This window comes from Lissotriton helveticus, chromosome 4_1 (genome assembly GCF_964261635.1).
Source record: "Lissotriton helveticus chromosome 4_1, aLisHel1.1, whole genome shotgun sequence".
Lineage (NCBI taxonomy): Eukaryota > Metazoa > Chordata > Amphibia > Caudata > Salamandridae > Lissotriton > Lissotriton helveticus.
Window position 1 is genome coordinate 1,050,475,812 of NC_136063.1, and position 17,820 is coordinate 1,050,493,631.

At 46.5% G+C, this 17,820-nt stretch overlaps 1 protein-coding gene across 3 annotated transcripts in view; it reads right to left on the minus strand.

The window, feature by feature from the left end:
• The window catches only part of ICE1 (interactor of little elongation complex ELL subunit 1), a 1,011,762-nt gene that overhangs the window by 855,585 nt on the left and 138,357 nt on the right, over positions 1–17,820 (minus strand). For 2 of the 3 annotated variants that reach the window (XM_078687642.1, XM_078687643.1), the window contains exons 2-4: positions 12,397–12,455; positions 11,262–11,297; positions 8,098–8,115 (exon numbers count right to left, since the gene is read on the minus strand). In XM_078687642.1, coding sequence (XP_078543768.1) covers positions 8,098–8,115; positions 11,262–11,297; positions 12,397–12,455 — 113 coding nt within the window. Of the gene's footprint in view, positions 1–192; positions 467–8,097; positions 8,116–11,261; positions 11,298–12,396; positions 12,456–17,820 lie in introns of those variants that run through there. The other variant, XM_078687644.1, reaches the window with a different exon arrangement.

Below are 17,820 nucleotides of genomic sequence, written 5' to 3' on the forward strand. Positions count from 1 at the left end.
CACGGCGACTCCCCCTATACATGCGCCACTAGTCTGATGTCCAATGCACCCAAGGGGGCTCGTGTCCCACACCTGTGGAGCCTCCCGCCGCCCGTACGCAACAGCTCGCCGTGTGTCTCTCGGGGGGGGGGACAAGAAGGGGGGGGGGACGACAAGAAGGGCTGCGGGTGCACCTACGGCTCTTCACGGTACCTTCTCTCGCCTGGTCGTGAGGAATCCACCGCCCCTACAGGGGGCTCCAGACGCCCAAGCGCTGCAGCTCCTCCAGAGTGTCTCCCGAGCCCTCCGGGGCCCCGTCACGCCTCCACACCCCTCAATCCGGGGAAGAATCAAAATTGCCGTGAAGCGGGGGGCCTGCCGGGCGGCCCCGTTGAGTCTGGCGGCGTCCTGCCCTCCTAACCGCCACCGGAGTTCGAGTGGGTCGGCGGGGGGGGGTGAAGGAGCGGCTATTCAGGTCCAGGGGGGGGGGGGGGGGGGGGGGAAGAAAAAACGAACCAGCCAGTGTCCCTTCGCTGTCAGTGGTATGTCCGTGCCGGTCCCCGGGGGGGGGGGGTCACTCCACTCGCATGTAGGCCGCAGGATCTGCCGTCTCCGCCAAGCTCCACTGCCCCCGGGAAGGTGCCGCAGCACCTCCGTCGCTCGCCGTGTCCGCCCTGTGCGTCCCGGTATTCAGGGACGCTCCCCGGGGACGATCAGGCATCGACCGCGTCCTCCGGCCGTTGGTTCTGAGCCTTTGGCCTCCGGCACTTCCGGGAGCCGCAGCCGCGAGTCGGGTGGCCGCGCCTTCTACTGTGGGACCCGGCTGCAGTGTGCACAGCTTCGTTGTAGGCCGCGTCTCCGGGGGTCCGTCAATGAGGGAGTCTCGCCTGCCCTGTCGCCGGCCTCACCAGGTTCAGAGGGCAGTCGGGTCTAGTGTACGCTATCCCCCGTGCCAATCATGAACTCCGGGAGTTCCCGGGGTAATTTTCAACGGATTATGCCCCGATCAGCGCCGGAGCCATAGCAGAGCACGTCCATGTTCATGGCCTGCAAGCCACGCCCCCCGACAATGAAAGGTTATTAATAGTCAGCCCAGCTTGATATTGTCTGAGAAAGATTGAGAATGACTACCTAACATGCGGTCAAGTGTCAGAATCCTTTGATTAGTAGCCCACTTAGGCAGAATTGTGACTCTAATGGCATTAAATGGAATTAGATTGAGGCACCGATCTGGGCCAGAAAGTATTGCGCTATGATATTAGGTTGAAATGCACCTTCCAAATGAATTTAGATAGAACGGTATTACTACCTGTGTTAAAGTTGACTGTACGACAGGCTAAAGCCTTTATTATAATTTTGTGAATTACTCAAATGGGATTGAATCATGTTTATTAACAACAACGGAAACTGAGCAATAGTATTTTGTTTATGTTTATCACTTGTACAGAACACATGTGGTGTTTCTTTAAAGGAAACGGAAGTAATGCACAAACCTAACCCTTGACCAAGGAGCAAAGGGCTCCGAAACACGTTGGGGACTTTTTATTGCTAGAGTTTGAATAAACACGCTGAACATACTGGAGCAGTGGTACTGTGGTTTTTGTTTTGGCTGGAGGGTATTACGATCTAGCCACACCTACGGATAAGGAGAAAATATATATATATATTTATTTTTTTTGCAAGAAATTAAAACGCCGCACTCAGGAATTGAAATTGACTCTCCTTTATTCGGCACACTCCATCTACAGTCTGTAGATGGAGTGTGCCGAATAAAAGAGAGTCAATTTCAATTCCTGAGTGTGGCGTTTTAATTTCTTGCAAAAAAAGATATCTTGGACCGGTGGTTGGTTCCTTGTACGCACGCACTTGCTGCAGAGCGCTCCAGAGCGAAAAAAAAAAATATATATATATATATATATATTTTCTCCCCCCCCCCCCCCCCCCCCCCCACAAGCGTGACTCCCTTGCAAGCACACACAGCTCTTTAGATTGTGGGGTTTCGTGGATATGGCGGAACCAAGCAGTTATGAAAATGCCACGGGTATTCCTCAAGGAAAGTTTCATACACACTCACAGGTGAATTCTTATCGGATTTATTCAGGCAGCAACGTTTCTCATGACAAGCCCAACATCCCTATGCGTTTCGGTCTGTGCTCAGACCTTGCTCACAGGTACAAAGCATTTACCAGCAGTGCTCATATTTGAAAAGGGCCTACATTTACCACATGATGTTACACCACATCCTTTTCAGTGACGCTTTGCATTCTGGTACTTGTAGTGACAAATTTGTGCAAATCAACAAAAGAAAAATGTGGGACTTTGGTGCTTAACTATACATTCTTATGATAGTGCAGACTATGGCCAAATTTCATTAAAACAATTATTGACCCCCAATAAGTAATGGCGTAATTTTGTTTTCGGTCTGCCAATGCCAGTTTATTTTATATCATACTTTGATCATATAGCCAGCCCTCCAGTGGGCAATTTTCCATCTGATTTCAACATTCTTTTTTTGTAAAGGATTTTATGCGAGTAAAATTTCCAGCTAACTATAACTGGTGTGAAACCTATGGTTTTTTCAGTGAATATATATATATATATATTCACTGAAAAAACCATAGGTTTCACACCAGTTATAGTTAGCTGGAAATTTTACTCGCATAAAACCAATGAAATTCCCACGTTATAGTTAGTTGGACTCACTATAACTTGCGCGTGCAATGCACTGCTGATGACGTCACATATTACATCACTCATGACATGGTCAGTGACATCACTCATGACATCACTGATGACACCATCCAGTGAATGTGTGTCTTTTTAAAAAATGAATATGTGTTATATATGTATATGTAAAAGTTGATGGAAGAATAAATGTTTAAATAAGTGTTTACGTGGATGGTTTTTTTTTTAATTGATTGGTTAACTGGTTTATTAAGTGTATCTTAGTGAATACATATATTAGAGAGTAATGTTTAAATATTTAAATATATGTATTAGTGTTTCACTTTGTGTATAAGTGGTTGCATGGGTTGGTGAGTAGCTACATGTGTATGTATATGGGTTATTAGATGTTTTTCTTAGTATCAGTACGAGTGTATGTATGGTTTGGTGGGGGTATTACTTAACACATAGATGATGAATGACTGACTCTCTCTTTGTATGTGTTTTGAAGACAGCATATGTGCAGGACTGTATGGCTGGATGAGTGTGTATATGTGTGTGTTAGTGAGTGAATGACTGTCTCACTAGTGTCTTTATCAGTAACTACATATGTTTTAATCTAGTATATGTGAGCATTGATGTATATAACTGAGTATATGTGAGAGTGAGGAAATGTAAGAGTTCCTGTTTAAATTAGTATGTGTTTCTATAAGTGATTGTTTAAGAGAGTAAGTATGTGTAAGTTTCCTTAGAAGTAAAGTGGTAGTGTGTGTATAGCTGTATATGCAAATAAATGGATGTTCAATAGTTTATTTGCATGTGTGAGTATGTGTGAGAGTATCTTTTGGATGACTGTCGGTGTGTAAGAGGATGTATAGGTGTATCACTACATATGATGAGTGAGTATATGTATGAGTGACTATATAGAACTGTTGGTGGATGTGTATATAGATGGTGGAATTATTCAATTGGTTGTTGTAACTGGTATGGATATCTCCATTTTTTTGAAAATGTTAGTTTCTATTTTTGAATATGTGTTTCAAGGGTTACATTACAGTGAAAAGAGGTCTGTCACTCTGTCACAAGGATGGTGTCATCAGTGATGTCATGAGTGATGTCACTGACCATGTCATGAGTGATGTAATATGTGACATCATCAGCAGTGCATTGCACGCGCAAGTTATAGTGAGTCCAACTAACTATAACGTGGGAATTTCATCGGTTTTATGCGAGTAAAATTTCCAGCTAACTATAACTGGTGTGAAACCTATCGTTTTTTCGGTGAATTTCATAGGTTTTTTAAATACTAATTCCTAACTATAACTGTTGTGAAACCTATGGTTTTTTCAGTGAATTTCAATGGCTTTTTAATAGCAAATCTCTATAGGTATGAAAAGTAATATTTTTTATAACGAATTTTATATTGTATAATTATGTAATAGTATATATTTTATTTTATTTTTTGCCCCGGAGCGCTCCCGGGGCGCGTACCGATGCGCTCACCGGTAAGCGCAGTGCTTCGGCGCGCCCCGGGGCGCGTACCGGTGAGCGTCCCGTTAGCGCTATTTTCGCGAACGAAAACAACATCGTGACGTATCGCGTAGCCGCGTGATGCGTCATATGACGCACTGCGTAAGCGCACCCGGAAGCACACTTGCGCATACGATCGCGCAACGTAAGCGCTGCCGGGCGCGCCCCGGGGCACGCACCGGGGCGCGTAGTGTAAGCGCGTCGGGTCATGTGATCTGAAAATAACACTTGATTGGTTCACAACAGTTTTGTTTTCCAAATGATGAAAGACCCCACCTTTTTTCCTCATTCTCACTTTGTTGTTTGAGTGAAGAAGACCTGCATTAATTCTGTGAGAAATAGCTTCACTAGTAGCAGCTGCAGGTGCATCTGCACCACCACCACCTCCACCACCACAAGGACCACCACAAGACTATATTGGTGGTCAAGAAGAAGAGGAGGATGAAGAGGAGGAGGTGCAGAGGGACTTTCTGCCTGAGGACAATCCCCCATACAGACCCAAGGAACATTTTATTTGGAACTTTTTCAAGATGCCAAGGGGTGCAAAAAAAGTGAATGCAGCTAAGGTGACTTGCCTCATCTGTGGTGTAGAACTGTCAAGAGGGAACCCAAAGAAGAAGTACTCTTTTGGGAACCACACTATGATTCGACATATGCAGAGGAAGCACCCGAACAATTATTCGGCAGCAGAGGTCAGGGAACTGAGCAAGAACCCTCACCATCCATCTTCTTCAAGCGCCTCCAATCAATCCACTCCATCGGGTGCAGAGGCTAGGGAGATGGTCCCTAATGTACAAACCAAGTTTGCAAAATTTAAATTTGTTTGCATATATTGCAACAAAACAATTTCATATGGTGAGCAAAGCATCACTTTACTCAATCGAGCTGCAGACAACCATCAGTGCAGCAAGCAACTTTAATTTGTTTCTATTTTTTTTTGCTCCAGTTGAGCTGTTTGCAATTCCCTGTGTTTTGTTTGACCCCAGAAAAACTACAAAAAAATATAAAACTGTTCTGAAAAGCCAAAAAAAGTAAAAAAAATGTTCCAAAAAACAATAAAAAAATATAAAACAAAAAGAATAAAAAAAACAGTTCTTTTTAGAACTACACCCAATTTATAAAAAAATGCTACATTTTTTTGAAACTCTGTCATTCTTTTTTCTCCATGGTACGCTCCCCGGTCCTCGTACTGGGCGCTCCCCCCGCAAAAATCGAAAAAAATGTTTTGTTTTTTTTTTGCCCCACAGGGCCCTTTTATGGCACCCACATCAAACCTAGGGGGTCAGGGGGGCTCTACCCTGCCCCCTTTTGGTCATTTCCCCCTTTGTTTTTGCCACATCTTGTGTCTCGATCCTACCGAGACACAAGATGGCGGCCGCTCCGGACTGTTTGGAATGTTGACAGACACCCGAAAGCCAATCAGCTTTCCGCGCGCGAACTCGCGGTGCGCTCCCCGGTGCGCGTACCGGGGCGTGCTTATAGATAGATATATTTTTTTTAACCTAAATTACTCAAAATACACTGGAGCACATATCTTGAGACATAGCAAAGGCAGATCGGGCTACCAGTCCCTACAATTTTGCCAAGTTTGGTGGAAATCCATTCAGCCGTTCGGGCTAAAAGTGAGTCCAACCGCCCTATGGAAATTAACATGGGGAAAAAACGTTTGGGGACCCCCCTTTTATCTCGGCCCCTGCTTGAAGAATCCCCCCCAAACTTTCAGGAAAGGAGCGGAGCGCAGCGAGGCAAATTTGACGAAAATTACAGGCAGATCGCTCAATCTGCGCCTAAGTTATTCCCAATAGAATGTTGCGGATTTCCTATGGAAAACAATCCTAACTATAACTACCTACTGGCGACCGCCAGTAGGTAATATATACACATATATATATATATATATATATATATATCTATACTACTATAATAAAGTAAGAACTTTCAGGTTTTGAGGCAGGTAAACTCGGGAACCACGGCGCCAATCTACACACCAGATACACTGTTGAAATTGTCAGGGTGTGTAGATGGTTATAGGCTATATAAATATAAAAAATAAACGTTATTTACAAAATTTATATTAAAAAAAAAAGTAGTCCCACCAAAATAGCCCCGGCCGCGACGTACGCGCTCACGTCAGGAGCACGGGGAGGAGCGGCGGACATTGCGCAGGGGAGGAGCGGTGACGTGAGGAGCAGCGGACAGGCCAGCGGCAGTGCGAGCAGCGGAGAGGCGGATATGGCGCGGGGAGGAGCGGCGACGGACAGGCGGTGAGGAGCAGAGCGGCGAGGAGCGGTGAACTGAGGAGCGGCGGCTGAGGTAAGGCTCCGGGGACAATGTCGGGGCAGGCGGGGGTAGGGGCAGGCAGGGGACGGGGCGGGCGGGGGCACGGGCTGCTGGGCAATGTCGGGGGAGGCAGGGGTAGGGGAAGCCTAAATGCTCCCGGACAAGGTCGGGACGGGCTGCTAGTATATATACATATATATATATATATATTATTTTTTTTGTGTGAAAACTTTTGTTTTTAGAAGGACATACTATCAATACTGCTCGCCTTTCCTTAAGGAATCTGGTAGACCTACTGAAGACCTGGCACTAGTGGCAGATGGTCAAAATGGTCATTAGTCAGCAGAATCAGCATATGGTACAGGCAGGCAGCGTGACAAGCTGGCACTGGTGAGCAGTGAAAGAAGCCTGCAGTAATTGGAAAAGTCAACAGCTAACAGCTTTTGGGAGTGTGAAAAGGTGGCACTGGCGGACAGTGTGAGAAGCCGCACTAGTGAGCAACATCCTCGGGTAGTGAGCCGTGAGTGTGAAACAAAATATGGAGCAGCCACTACTGATCCGTGTGAACAGACTACTCTGCTAAGAGGAGTGTATATAAGTGTCAATGGTGGCAAGTGAGAAACTGGTACTAGTTGACAGCGTACAAAATGGCAATAATGGAAACCATTAGACACTGGTAATTTTGAGCAATGTGACAAGATTGCACTCATGAGATGTGTTCTCAATGAGATCTGAATTACAGTGGAAGGACACAATGCTAATAGGCTGAAATACTAGCACTGGTGGGCCATGTACTGACTAGCAGTGAGGTATTCTTGCAACAATGGATAGTGCGAGAATTTTTTTACAGATGTGAATAACGTGTGGCCTGCACACTCCCAAATAAAAAATGTGATGTACGACACAAGAAGACTGCAATCAGAATGCATTTCTCTCTTAATGAGAACACACCCATATTGCAGCGAAAAAGACATCAAACAGTATCATATCTAGTCTTTGAGATTTTAGTGGGAGCTTAAAGCCAGCTTTCTTTTATTGTATTTGATCTTCTGATATGGTAGTTATCAATTCCTTTTTCCCGCCAGTTTTCAATGCTTGTTTTACCCTAGTGGCTAAATTGACAAAACACAGGCCTCTTTGCTTTTCTAAGTCTATATTCTCTAATTTTACTTTAACAAATGCAGTTTTTCTTGTACATTACATATATACTTGGTTCTTTTTGGGAAAATTATTTATGTTGCGAAAATGTCTTCTTTCTGATTAATTTGTAAAAAAAAATGAGACCAGCTTAAGGTGTTTACCCCATTGGGGGCCACAGCATAATTCACAGAAATGGAAGTGCTCTTTTGCAGATATATTATAATCCCAATGCACATAGTGGCACTTGAGTGCCACAGCACTTTAAGTAAACATTCAAAATTGTACAAGGTAGCACAAGCCTAGCAATTCAGATACTGAATAATTTAGATGTTATCTTTGTGTTAGATCACTCTATGCATATAGTGTTCGGTTTAGGCTGGCAATTTAGAGGATTAATACATTATCACATTCAAAGAAAACACATGGTAACTGCTACATTCCACAAACAGTGACAAAGTGCAGCAGTTGAAGAAAAAGAAAATATTTTTACCAGCGCACACTTACCTTTCTGTTACCTGAAGCTGTAACATCTGATTAAAGAAAACTTGGAAAACAATTAGTTGATAACATTTCCTTTTAGAAAAAAATAAAACTACATATACACAATAAAAAGCAAAAGCAAGCATGAGGAAAGTACCTTTGATGATCACCGCAATGCAGGGTTTCATATTTCACCTATTCTAATGTCTGAAATGGTCAAACACTTCCATAAATATTTAACATTTAAGATTATAGTTTTCTAGTTCAGATCAGGATAATCAGCTTTCTCTGTTGCATTTTCTAAGACTGCATTTCTCATGAGTCAGCTTCAAAATAACTCTTAATGAAGAATAACTCTTAGTAACATGATTTACCACAAAACAGTCCCATAAAGAGCTCAACATTCAGTTTTGTTAATTTTCACTCATAATTATTAGGCAACCATTACCTCATCACACAGCCAACCTACTAGTCAAACCATTAACACAAACACTCCCTGCTACGTTAAATTTCTCTCAACCTATCATTATCTATTTCGATTGCGTATCCACTCTACCCCCATTGTCTGTGGACACTTATAAGCACGTCCACAGAAATACAATTTAGCATTGTGATCTGCCTTAAAATAAAAATAAACTAATTAGAACAAAGTTTCACTTAATAAAAAAAAGAAAATATGTTTACCTGAGATACAGGCAAACTATGCCATACTTGAAAGATAAGATTAAGCCTACATCTTTTTCCAATGAAACAACAGTATATAATAGGATATGGTACAGACAAAATACACCCATACTGAAAAAAAGGCGCTAACCCGACTGATCTGACTAAATTTCGACCAGTCACAAACATCCCTTTTATAGCGAAATTACTGGAGGAATGTGTACACAATCAACTGTGCCAACACATTAATAACTTTAACCTACTCAACAAGTTCTAATCGGGTTTAAGACTAGGTACCAGTACAGAAACAGCCATTACACATCATCAATGACACACTCAAAATCCTGGACCAAAATAACTCCTGGCTACTTAACCTCCACGATCTTTCCTCGGCATTCGACAATGTCAACCACAACAAACTCCTGGAACTGCTTGAAAGTAGAATGGGGCTATCTGGAAACATCCTAAGATGGTTCACCTCCAATTTACGAAACCTTCAAATTAGGAAGCTCATTCTCCATACTGACTGGGAGTCCCCAAAGGCTCCACTATCCTACTAACACTCTTCAAAATGTACATGGAGCCGCTACCACATGTACACTGATGATACTCAGATTTACCTAGAGATATTCTCCCAAGAAGACATTATACGTCTCAATGATATACTGTAGCTAACCCAATTATGGCTAGAGTTCAACTCAGGCCAGATTTTCTAAAGACTGAATTCCTACTCTTCTCTCCCCCTCACAGCTCCCTTCACCTACAAAAACGGCACATTCACCTGGATGCGCTGGGCTGCAATCAAATAATCATTGAATCCATAAAATCTCTTGGCATAACAATCAAGAAAAATCTCAACATGCAAGTTCACATTAGCACATTCACGTGAAGTGCACTACAACATCTTACACTCCTGAAGAAATTAAAAACCTTCATAACGGCATCCAACGTCAAAATAGCAAAACAATCCTTGGTTGTATCTAAGCTTGACTATGGAATGCGCGACTGTCAGGAATTTACAAATCACGACTCATACCGCGCCACTGTCAGGAATATACATATCACGACCCGCACCGCTGACTTCAACCCTCAACACTGCAGCAAGACTGTTAACAGGATTTAAATGCTTTGACCATATCAAACCATCTCCAAAGTCCATACATTGGCTTCCAGTCAATCCTCAAGATAGCCTGCCTTAAGCACAAAGCCCTACACTATGGTACACCTGAGTACCTAGCCTCCAATCTTACTTATCAGGTGGTAGTCTCTCTCTTAGAACCGGGAGGTCCCTCCTTGAACAAATGAGTTAGAAAATCACTAACATAAGCTAGTGCTTCCTCCAGTTTGGCCCCTAAAATATGGAACTCTCTACTACTGGAGACACGGCTGGATCCAACAAGAGTGTTTTCAAAAAGGAGGTCTAAAAGATGTTATTAAATAGATGCTCCTGGGCTGGATTGACCTTGAGTCAGCAATGAATCTAGACTGCAACACTTTTGTTCTCTATACCACAAGTTTGCAATGTCATCACAGATGAACAATGATCAGAACAGGAGGACAATGACCCTAGTGGTGCTGATTCAACATACTCCCCTTTAGGTGATGGCAGATCAAGTTATCTTCCACATCAATAAGATACTCCTGTTGTTTTTGTAAAATGTATGTAACAGTAACTGCCTTTGCTCTGTACAGCGGTCTGATACCTTTGGGACTTACTCGTGCTTGGCAGCAAAACCAGGGCTATCAAGTGACAAATACAGACAAACAGAGGTGGGTGGGTTCTAGGGCTCGCAAAATCCAGGGAATTAGTATACTGCAGCCCAGATGAGGACCACATTGGAACGGTTTCTTGGAACCACTGAAAAATACTGAACACATATGGAATCCGTACTGATTAGTAGGCCTGTCTAGGATTTATTTTACTTCCAACATGCAAATGTATTGATCCACTTTTATGACATTTGTGATAAATTCATATTAAATACTTAAATACAAATGTAATATCCTTCCAGCACCATTTTTCCTGATACATCGCAACTCATATTTTATGCAGAGGGCCGTCTTAATGGAAGAAGGACGACTAGAGGTCTACCATGGTCTTTTTTTTATTGGAGAATGATCAAGTCCTTCGGCACCTGCAAAAAGGATTTCTCTCTAAATAACCTGGAAGGTAAGAAGGCCCTCAACTCAGTCATTAGGCCATTCCCATCCAACTTGAGGGAAGCAGGATCCAGAAAATCAACACTATTTGAAAAGTTATTCAAGCCACATGGATGCACAAAGGAACTTATCTCCAATATATACATAACAGTGAACTCCAGTCATCAACTAGTTAGTTGACCTTACATCAAATGGAGGGTAAGTGCACTTGGAAAGTACACAGATTTAACAGAAAGGCACGAATTTTGATTTGATTAGTTTCATAATTATATGATAATGTCATCTTTTAAAAGACTGTAGGGTCCCATTCATAAACACTGAGCTTGAAATAAAGTAAAAGAAGGAAAATAAAATTGAAAAGGATATCATCACATTTCTGCTGATACTTTGTAAGCAAATGGCTGTAAGGAAAAGAAAAGCAAACAATTACTATGCAAGATAGTAAAACAATTTTATCAGACCTTTGCACCACAAACAGTACCAATATTAATAGCAAATCTAAAAAGCCTTTTCTATTATTTATTTATTTATTTATTTATTTAGTAAAATGTTACTATAATGACAGTATTGCCATTGCGGACTATTAATTTGCATACATCTAGTCAGTATGCCCCACTCTTGTCAACTGCCTTGAGGACACTGCCCATAGCAGGTTATATGATGCCTTATTTTAAGTGCATTATAGCCGGCTAAGAAGTCTCAGGTGAAGGAATTCATTGAGGCAGCAATTTTCTGAAATATGGAGCATAACAAAAGATTTTTGAAAGCCTCGTCCCAACGTACAGGCACTGAAATTTAGATTCTGGTGCAGATAAATTTGTCAGACATGAATGTAGCATTCTTGAAAAGGGGTACTACGATTGCATGTTTGAGAATCGCGGAACATAAATCTCTTTTAAAAGACTAACGTATTATATATTAGTAAGGAGTGCAGCAAAGGTCTGTTAGCCACAACGGCTTTTGTGGGAAGGATGCTACTGGCTGAGTTGTTTCATGGATTGCTAAGTATTCCCTTGAACGCAGTTTTGGTCATGGGTTTTGAAAAAAATTAAGGCAAGAAAAAGATTTTTGTTTGCTGTTTAATGGGTATTTGAGGAAAGCTTTGCTAAACTACAGAATTCTTCTCTAGCTTTTTCACTTTCTTGAGGAAGACAGCTGGTGTTTTAACACAAAGCTTGTGGGATTCATTCAGTTTAAAAACTATTTCAGAAGTACATTTTTAATGACAGTACAAAAAAGATGACCGACTTGATTTACCACGTGTCCAGTGGATGGGTTCAAAAATATAACTTCCATAGTTGTTTTGGGATACATAATCTCCATCAGACAAATGTTATTTTGTCTTATCAGTGATAAATGTCCAAGATATAAGGCCAGCTGAATCTTTCCTATGTTATATACTTACTAAACCAGGTTCTGCATTGTTATAGTTGATATGGCATTTAGTATAACTTTATGGCATTTAGTATAACATTAGAAGTTAAAGCAAGACATACTTACTCTGTCTCTATTATCTTTTGCTTGAGGGCAACAAATGCACCGACATTTTCATTCAGATTCTGTTGAACGACAACAAAGATTTTTGTTCATTATTATTTTCTTTACCGATTAATAATTATTAAGACGATAAAGCTATATGAATTAGTGTCTTTACGCAACAAGAATATTCTAGTATGCCTACAAGTGTGTCTAGAACCATAAACCGCTCATGATCCCTTCAGGCAGAGAATTTTGGGAGGAACGGCAATCTGGCTCAAAAATAAATCATTCTCCATCATAATTTACAAAAAAGCTGTGCCACATAATTTAGAGCTGCAAAAAGAACAATTGATGGACAGAATGCAGAACAATGTCATACATTCACCCCAGTACAGAGATCTGGGCCTAAATCCATTGTTTTTTGCTCACCATGTCATTCCAGTTTGGACCCAGCCATATGCAAATCAGTCTTGACCCTGCGCCCAATGGAAACAGTCCAGCCCAAACTGCCAGGAAAGGTCCTCCCTGGACTGCAAACAAGCATCCTAGGACCGGTAACCCCGAAACCGGTCCTAGGATGCTTGTTTCCGGTCTAGGGAGGACCTGGATTGGCAGTTCGGGCTGGACTGTTCCCATGAGGCACAAGGTCAAGACTGATTTGCATATAACCAAGTCTAAACTGGGGTGGCATGGTGAGCAAAGGAATTATGGATTTAACCCAGATTTCTTGACTGGGGGTGAATGTTTTGATTTGGTCTGCATTCCGTCCATCAATTGTGTGTCTTTTGCACTCTCGTCCTAAGTGCGCCAGGTATGCCCAGACGTGGGTCCTGGGCTCACTGTGCCACTGGGGTCAAGCTAACCTGGCTGAAGAGGGGTGAAACCCCGAAACCTGTCCTAGTATGGTTGTTTCCGGTCCAGGGAGGATCTAGCTTGGCAGTTCGGGCTGGACTGTTTCCATGAGGCACAGGGTTAAGACTGATTTGGATATGGTCCAAACTGGGGTGGCATGGTGAGCAAAAGAATGATGGATTTAACCCAGATCTCTTGACTGGGGGTGAATGTTTTGATTTGTTCTGCATTCTGTCCATCAATTGTGTGTTTTTAACAAAATGTATAGCGTCACAAAGAAGTTAAAAGAGGAAGGTTTGGGGCGTGGCCAAGATGGCGAGGTGAGCGGACGCACTCTCTGCGAGCTCCCCCGAACCTCAACCCCTAGACCGTGAAATCACGCGGATCTCCCACCGATCTGCGGTGGAGCTGCAGCTAAAACGAAGAAGCTACCAACAGTCTGTCGCTGGGCCCCCGTCCAGCGCGGGGTTCGCTACGGGGGGACTCCGGGGAGCGGCGGCGGCCGGAACGGAGCAGAGGTGGAGCTGAGAGCGGAGGGTCACTGAAGGAGGGAGAGGCATCGAGACCCGGCCCGGAGCACAAGTGGGTGCTGCACACTGCCCGACAGCAGGGGCCTGACATCGGTGGGGCCGCAGGCAAAGCCCCGAAACAGAGAGACGCCCGGAGACGAACGGCAGCGACGCCGGAGCATCTCGGCCAGCCAGGAGTTTCTGTGCAAGGCCGGGGACGCGGCCTACTGACGGTGCGGCCCAGGCCCCTGCCATAGACCGAGCAGCTACAGGAACTGCTGCCGACGGAGGGAAGGCGAGAGACCGGCAGCGGTGCGGAGTGCTGCGGAGACCGGTTCCCTGGGGCGCTGCTGCAGGGCGGCCGGCGGAGGGAGTAGGCCACGAATCGAACCCGCCACGGCAGCGAGGCATCTCGGTGAGCGCCCGAGAGGGCAGCCAGCCCTGCGCCAGAGGATACAGATAGATAACGGGCCCTCACAGGCCCAGCCGGACTTCGGGTGGCAGTACGGCATCGAAGGCGGAAGGACCATCGAACAAAGACTGCGGCTGGGAGACGAGGCCTAAGGTGCAGGAGGTGAGCAATCGGCCTCCCCCCTCTCCTCCCCTGTGGCCCGCGTGGTGGAAGCCGGATCGTGGGGCCTGGCTTGGGCCTGGGAGACCCCGGGACTGGCTGGGTGCCCGGGCCTCATCGGAGGAAGGGCCCGCCAAGACTCTCGACCGGAGAACGACGCAATCGGATGACAAAGCCCACTCACTGGTGCCTTCCCAGAATACGCCGATACAAAGAACACTGGGGCTGTCGGAAGTGACACCATTTGGGAGTAGGGGCACATTGAGGCAACGCCGGAGGGCCTGTGGATGTACGCGCCCTGGGTGCCCACGACGAAGGGAGCGACGGCGGCCTGCTGATGCGGCCCGGGGCCTGAGAGGAGTACGGTAGTGCGTCGCTCAGTGGTCGCAGCCCGGAAGTAGGGGAAAGGCCGGGGCCCGGACCAAACCTGCACGGCCTCTCCAAACAGCGGAATCGGCCAAGGAAGGTCGCAGTCGGACCTGTAATTTACCAAGTGCCGGGAACGGGCCTTGCCAGGCAGTAGCATACCCGACGGGCCTGGTGACGGTGATAGCAGTCTGGGTCACGAGGTAGGAGATACAGCCGAGCCACGCCAGTTGGGACGAGCCACGCCATACCGGGACTGGGGCTGGTGATGGCCACCGGACTATGAATGTGATCGGGGAGTGATTTATAGAATTGCGTTGGAGAAGGTCGGTCAGCGGCGCCCGCCAGGGGAGGTGGGCTGAATATCGGAGTCCAGGGAGGAAGTCCCCCCCAGTCGGAAGAGGCCCCCGCACACTGCCGATTCTCGCAACGGGCCAGACACCCAAGTGGGCTCCCTTAAGCGCTGCCCGCCTCTGCAATGGCTGGCAACAGAGGGAACAGGAAAGGGGAACGGACACTACCCGAAATGTTGAACAGAGGAACATTGAAACAAGACAAAGGGCAGCACTCACCGGGCCCCTCGAGAGGCACGCTAGAGGCGGAGGACAGGGAACCGCCGGTCACCAGGTCCTTCCTGGAATCTCTCTTCAGTTCCCTATGGGAAGATTTTCAGACGCTGAAGCAGGAGGTAGCCGGAGAAGTCAGAGAGGTACGGAGAGAAGTTGATAGCCTAGGCGAAAGAGTGGCTACCATGGAAGGGGCCGGACATTCGAGGGATGAAGAGATCGGGCAACTGCAGCAGGAAGTGCTCCGCCTGAGAGATCAACAACTGGACCTCCAGGCGCACAATGAGGACCTCGAAAACCGGTCTCGCCGGAACAACATCCGGGTCCGGGGAGTGCCATCCAAGGAAGAAGGGGAGGACACTGCTGAGTACCTGAAGAGCATGTTCAGGGAGATATTGGGTGAGCCAGAGGACTTTCCCATCAGAATAGACAGGGCGCACAGAGTGGGCTTGGCGCGCCGGGCCTCGGCACCGCCACCTGATATCCTGGCCTTCCTCCCGGACTTCCCGCTTAAGAAACGAATCATACGTGAAGCAAGGAAACAGCAGTCGTTGCAATTCCGAGGGGACCCTGTTGCTCTCTTCCAGGACTTATCGGCGATCACGCTCCAGAAACGCAGGACATTTAAAATAGCGACTGACTTCTTGAGAGACCATGGGACACAATACTCATGGGGACACCCTTTCCGGCTTATCTTCCGGTGGAACGGCACCTTGCACCAGCTTCGCTCCCTCCAGGACACGTGCGGGGTATTGGAAATCACTGCGACGGACGAAGAAGCACACACACCACGTCGCAGACGCACCACCAGAGACGGCTGGCAGAGAGTCTCGGAGCGCCGGTCTTCTGCCTCTTCCGCCAGACCAGATTCGCCTACCATCCGGACCGGAATGGACAATGCAGTACGAGAGGCGGTTAGGGACACGGCCTCGAGTGATGTCGCGCTGACAGCCTAAGATGACTTCGGGGGGAGATCAACACAGCCTTTGCAAAATGCAGGTTTGGGGGTTTGGGGGGGGGATGGGGGTGGCGGACGGGAGTGTAGTGGCTGGACGTCCACTTCAGTAACTAACATCAGACTTGTCCCTAGAGGACCGGACTGGGACTATGAGGTTCTGGAACTTGTTAAAGGAAGGGGGGGAGGGAGGAAGGGGGTTGTTGGGGTCGTTCTGAGTGTTGGTCAGGAGGTTGGGGACAGGGGAACCGGGAGGGGAGGGCGGGTCGTCCAGTGCACGAAGCAGGTCTCATCCACCCGAAAAGCATTCACTTGCCTCGCTCCGCTCCGGCGGACTTTCCACGTACTTGTTTCCAGCATTCCCCATGTTGCCCACGACCCTTACGATTGTAGCCCTTAATGTCAGGGGCCTCAATAGCCGATCAAGAGGCGGACGGCGTTGTCCCTATCAGAGAGCACCCAGGCAGATATTAGTCTCCTTCGCGAACCCCACTTACTGCCCCGCGACCGCCATAGACTCTGCTCCCATAAATTCCCGGCACAACTCTTCTCTTTCAGCAACACTAAGACTGCCGGGGTGGCGATTCTGGTGGCCCGGCACTTTAGGGGGGACGTCCTCCACAAACATGCAGACAGCTGGGCTAATACGTACTACATACTTCTACACCGCCCCGTCTGGGTGGGAGTCTTTTGCTTGTGTCCCCACTCGTTCCTATGCCTTTGACGACCCTTAAGGTGGTAACCCTTAATGTTAAGGGGTTGAACAATCCGGTTAAGAGAAGGGCGGTCCTGTCCCACTTAGAAAGTACTCAGGCAGATATCTGTCTCCTGCAGGAGACCCACTTGATGTCCCGTGACTGTTACAGGCTACGCTCACATAAATTCCCGACACAATTCTTTTCTTCTAACACTACTAAGACAGCAGGGGTGGCAATACTGGTGGCGAGGCGCTTCAAAGGGAAGGTCCTACATAAATTTGCAGAGCAGAAGGGGAGGCTGCTAGCGTATCGGTTTAAGCTTGGGGGTCTTGTGTTTACCATTGGGTCCGTGTACAGTCCCAACGAGCACCAGGAACGGTTCCTAAACTCGGCCTTAGTGGACATTGCAGCCACTCCAGACAGACATATCATCATAGGGGGAGACCTTAACATGGTCTTCGATGCGGCTTTAGATAGGTCTGCGCTCCGTGCTCCACAGACTGGCGAATTCGCGGCTGCGTGTAGGTCCCAGCTGGCAGACCTGGATCTTCACGATCTCTGGCGCGGCATTCACCCCACCGATAGGGATTACTCCTTTTACTCTCACGCGCATAAAACGTATGCGAGACTGGACCATCTCCTGGTTACGGGGCCGGTCTGCGCCCTCGCTATGACCTCTGATATAGGGGTCATCTCCCTGTCGGATCATGCTCCTATCACAGCCTCCTTTAGCTTACCACCGACGTCGCCCGTGCGCAAGGTCAGGCGCCTCAGGGACACCTTGCTACACAAGAAAACGGTGGTGAAGCACATCACGGACACCGTCAGTGACTATTTGGTTCACAACGATAACACAGACACCTCCGTAGCGACTCAATGGGCGGCCCTGAAGGCAGTCCTCAGGGGGGAATTTATTGCCATTTCATCG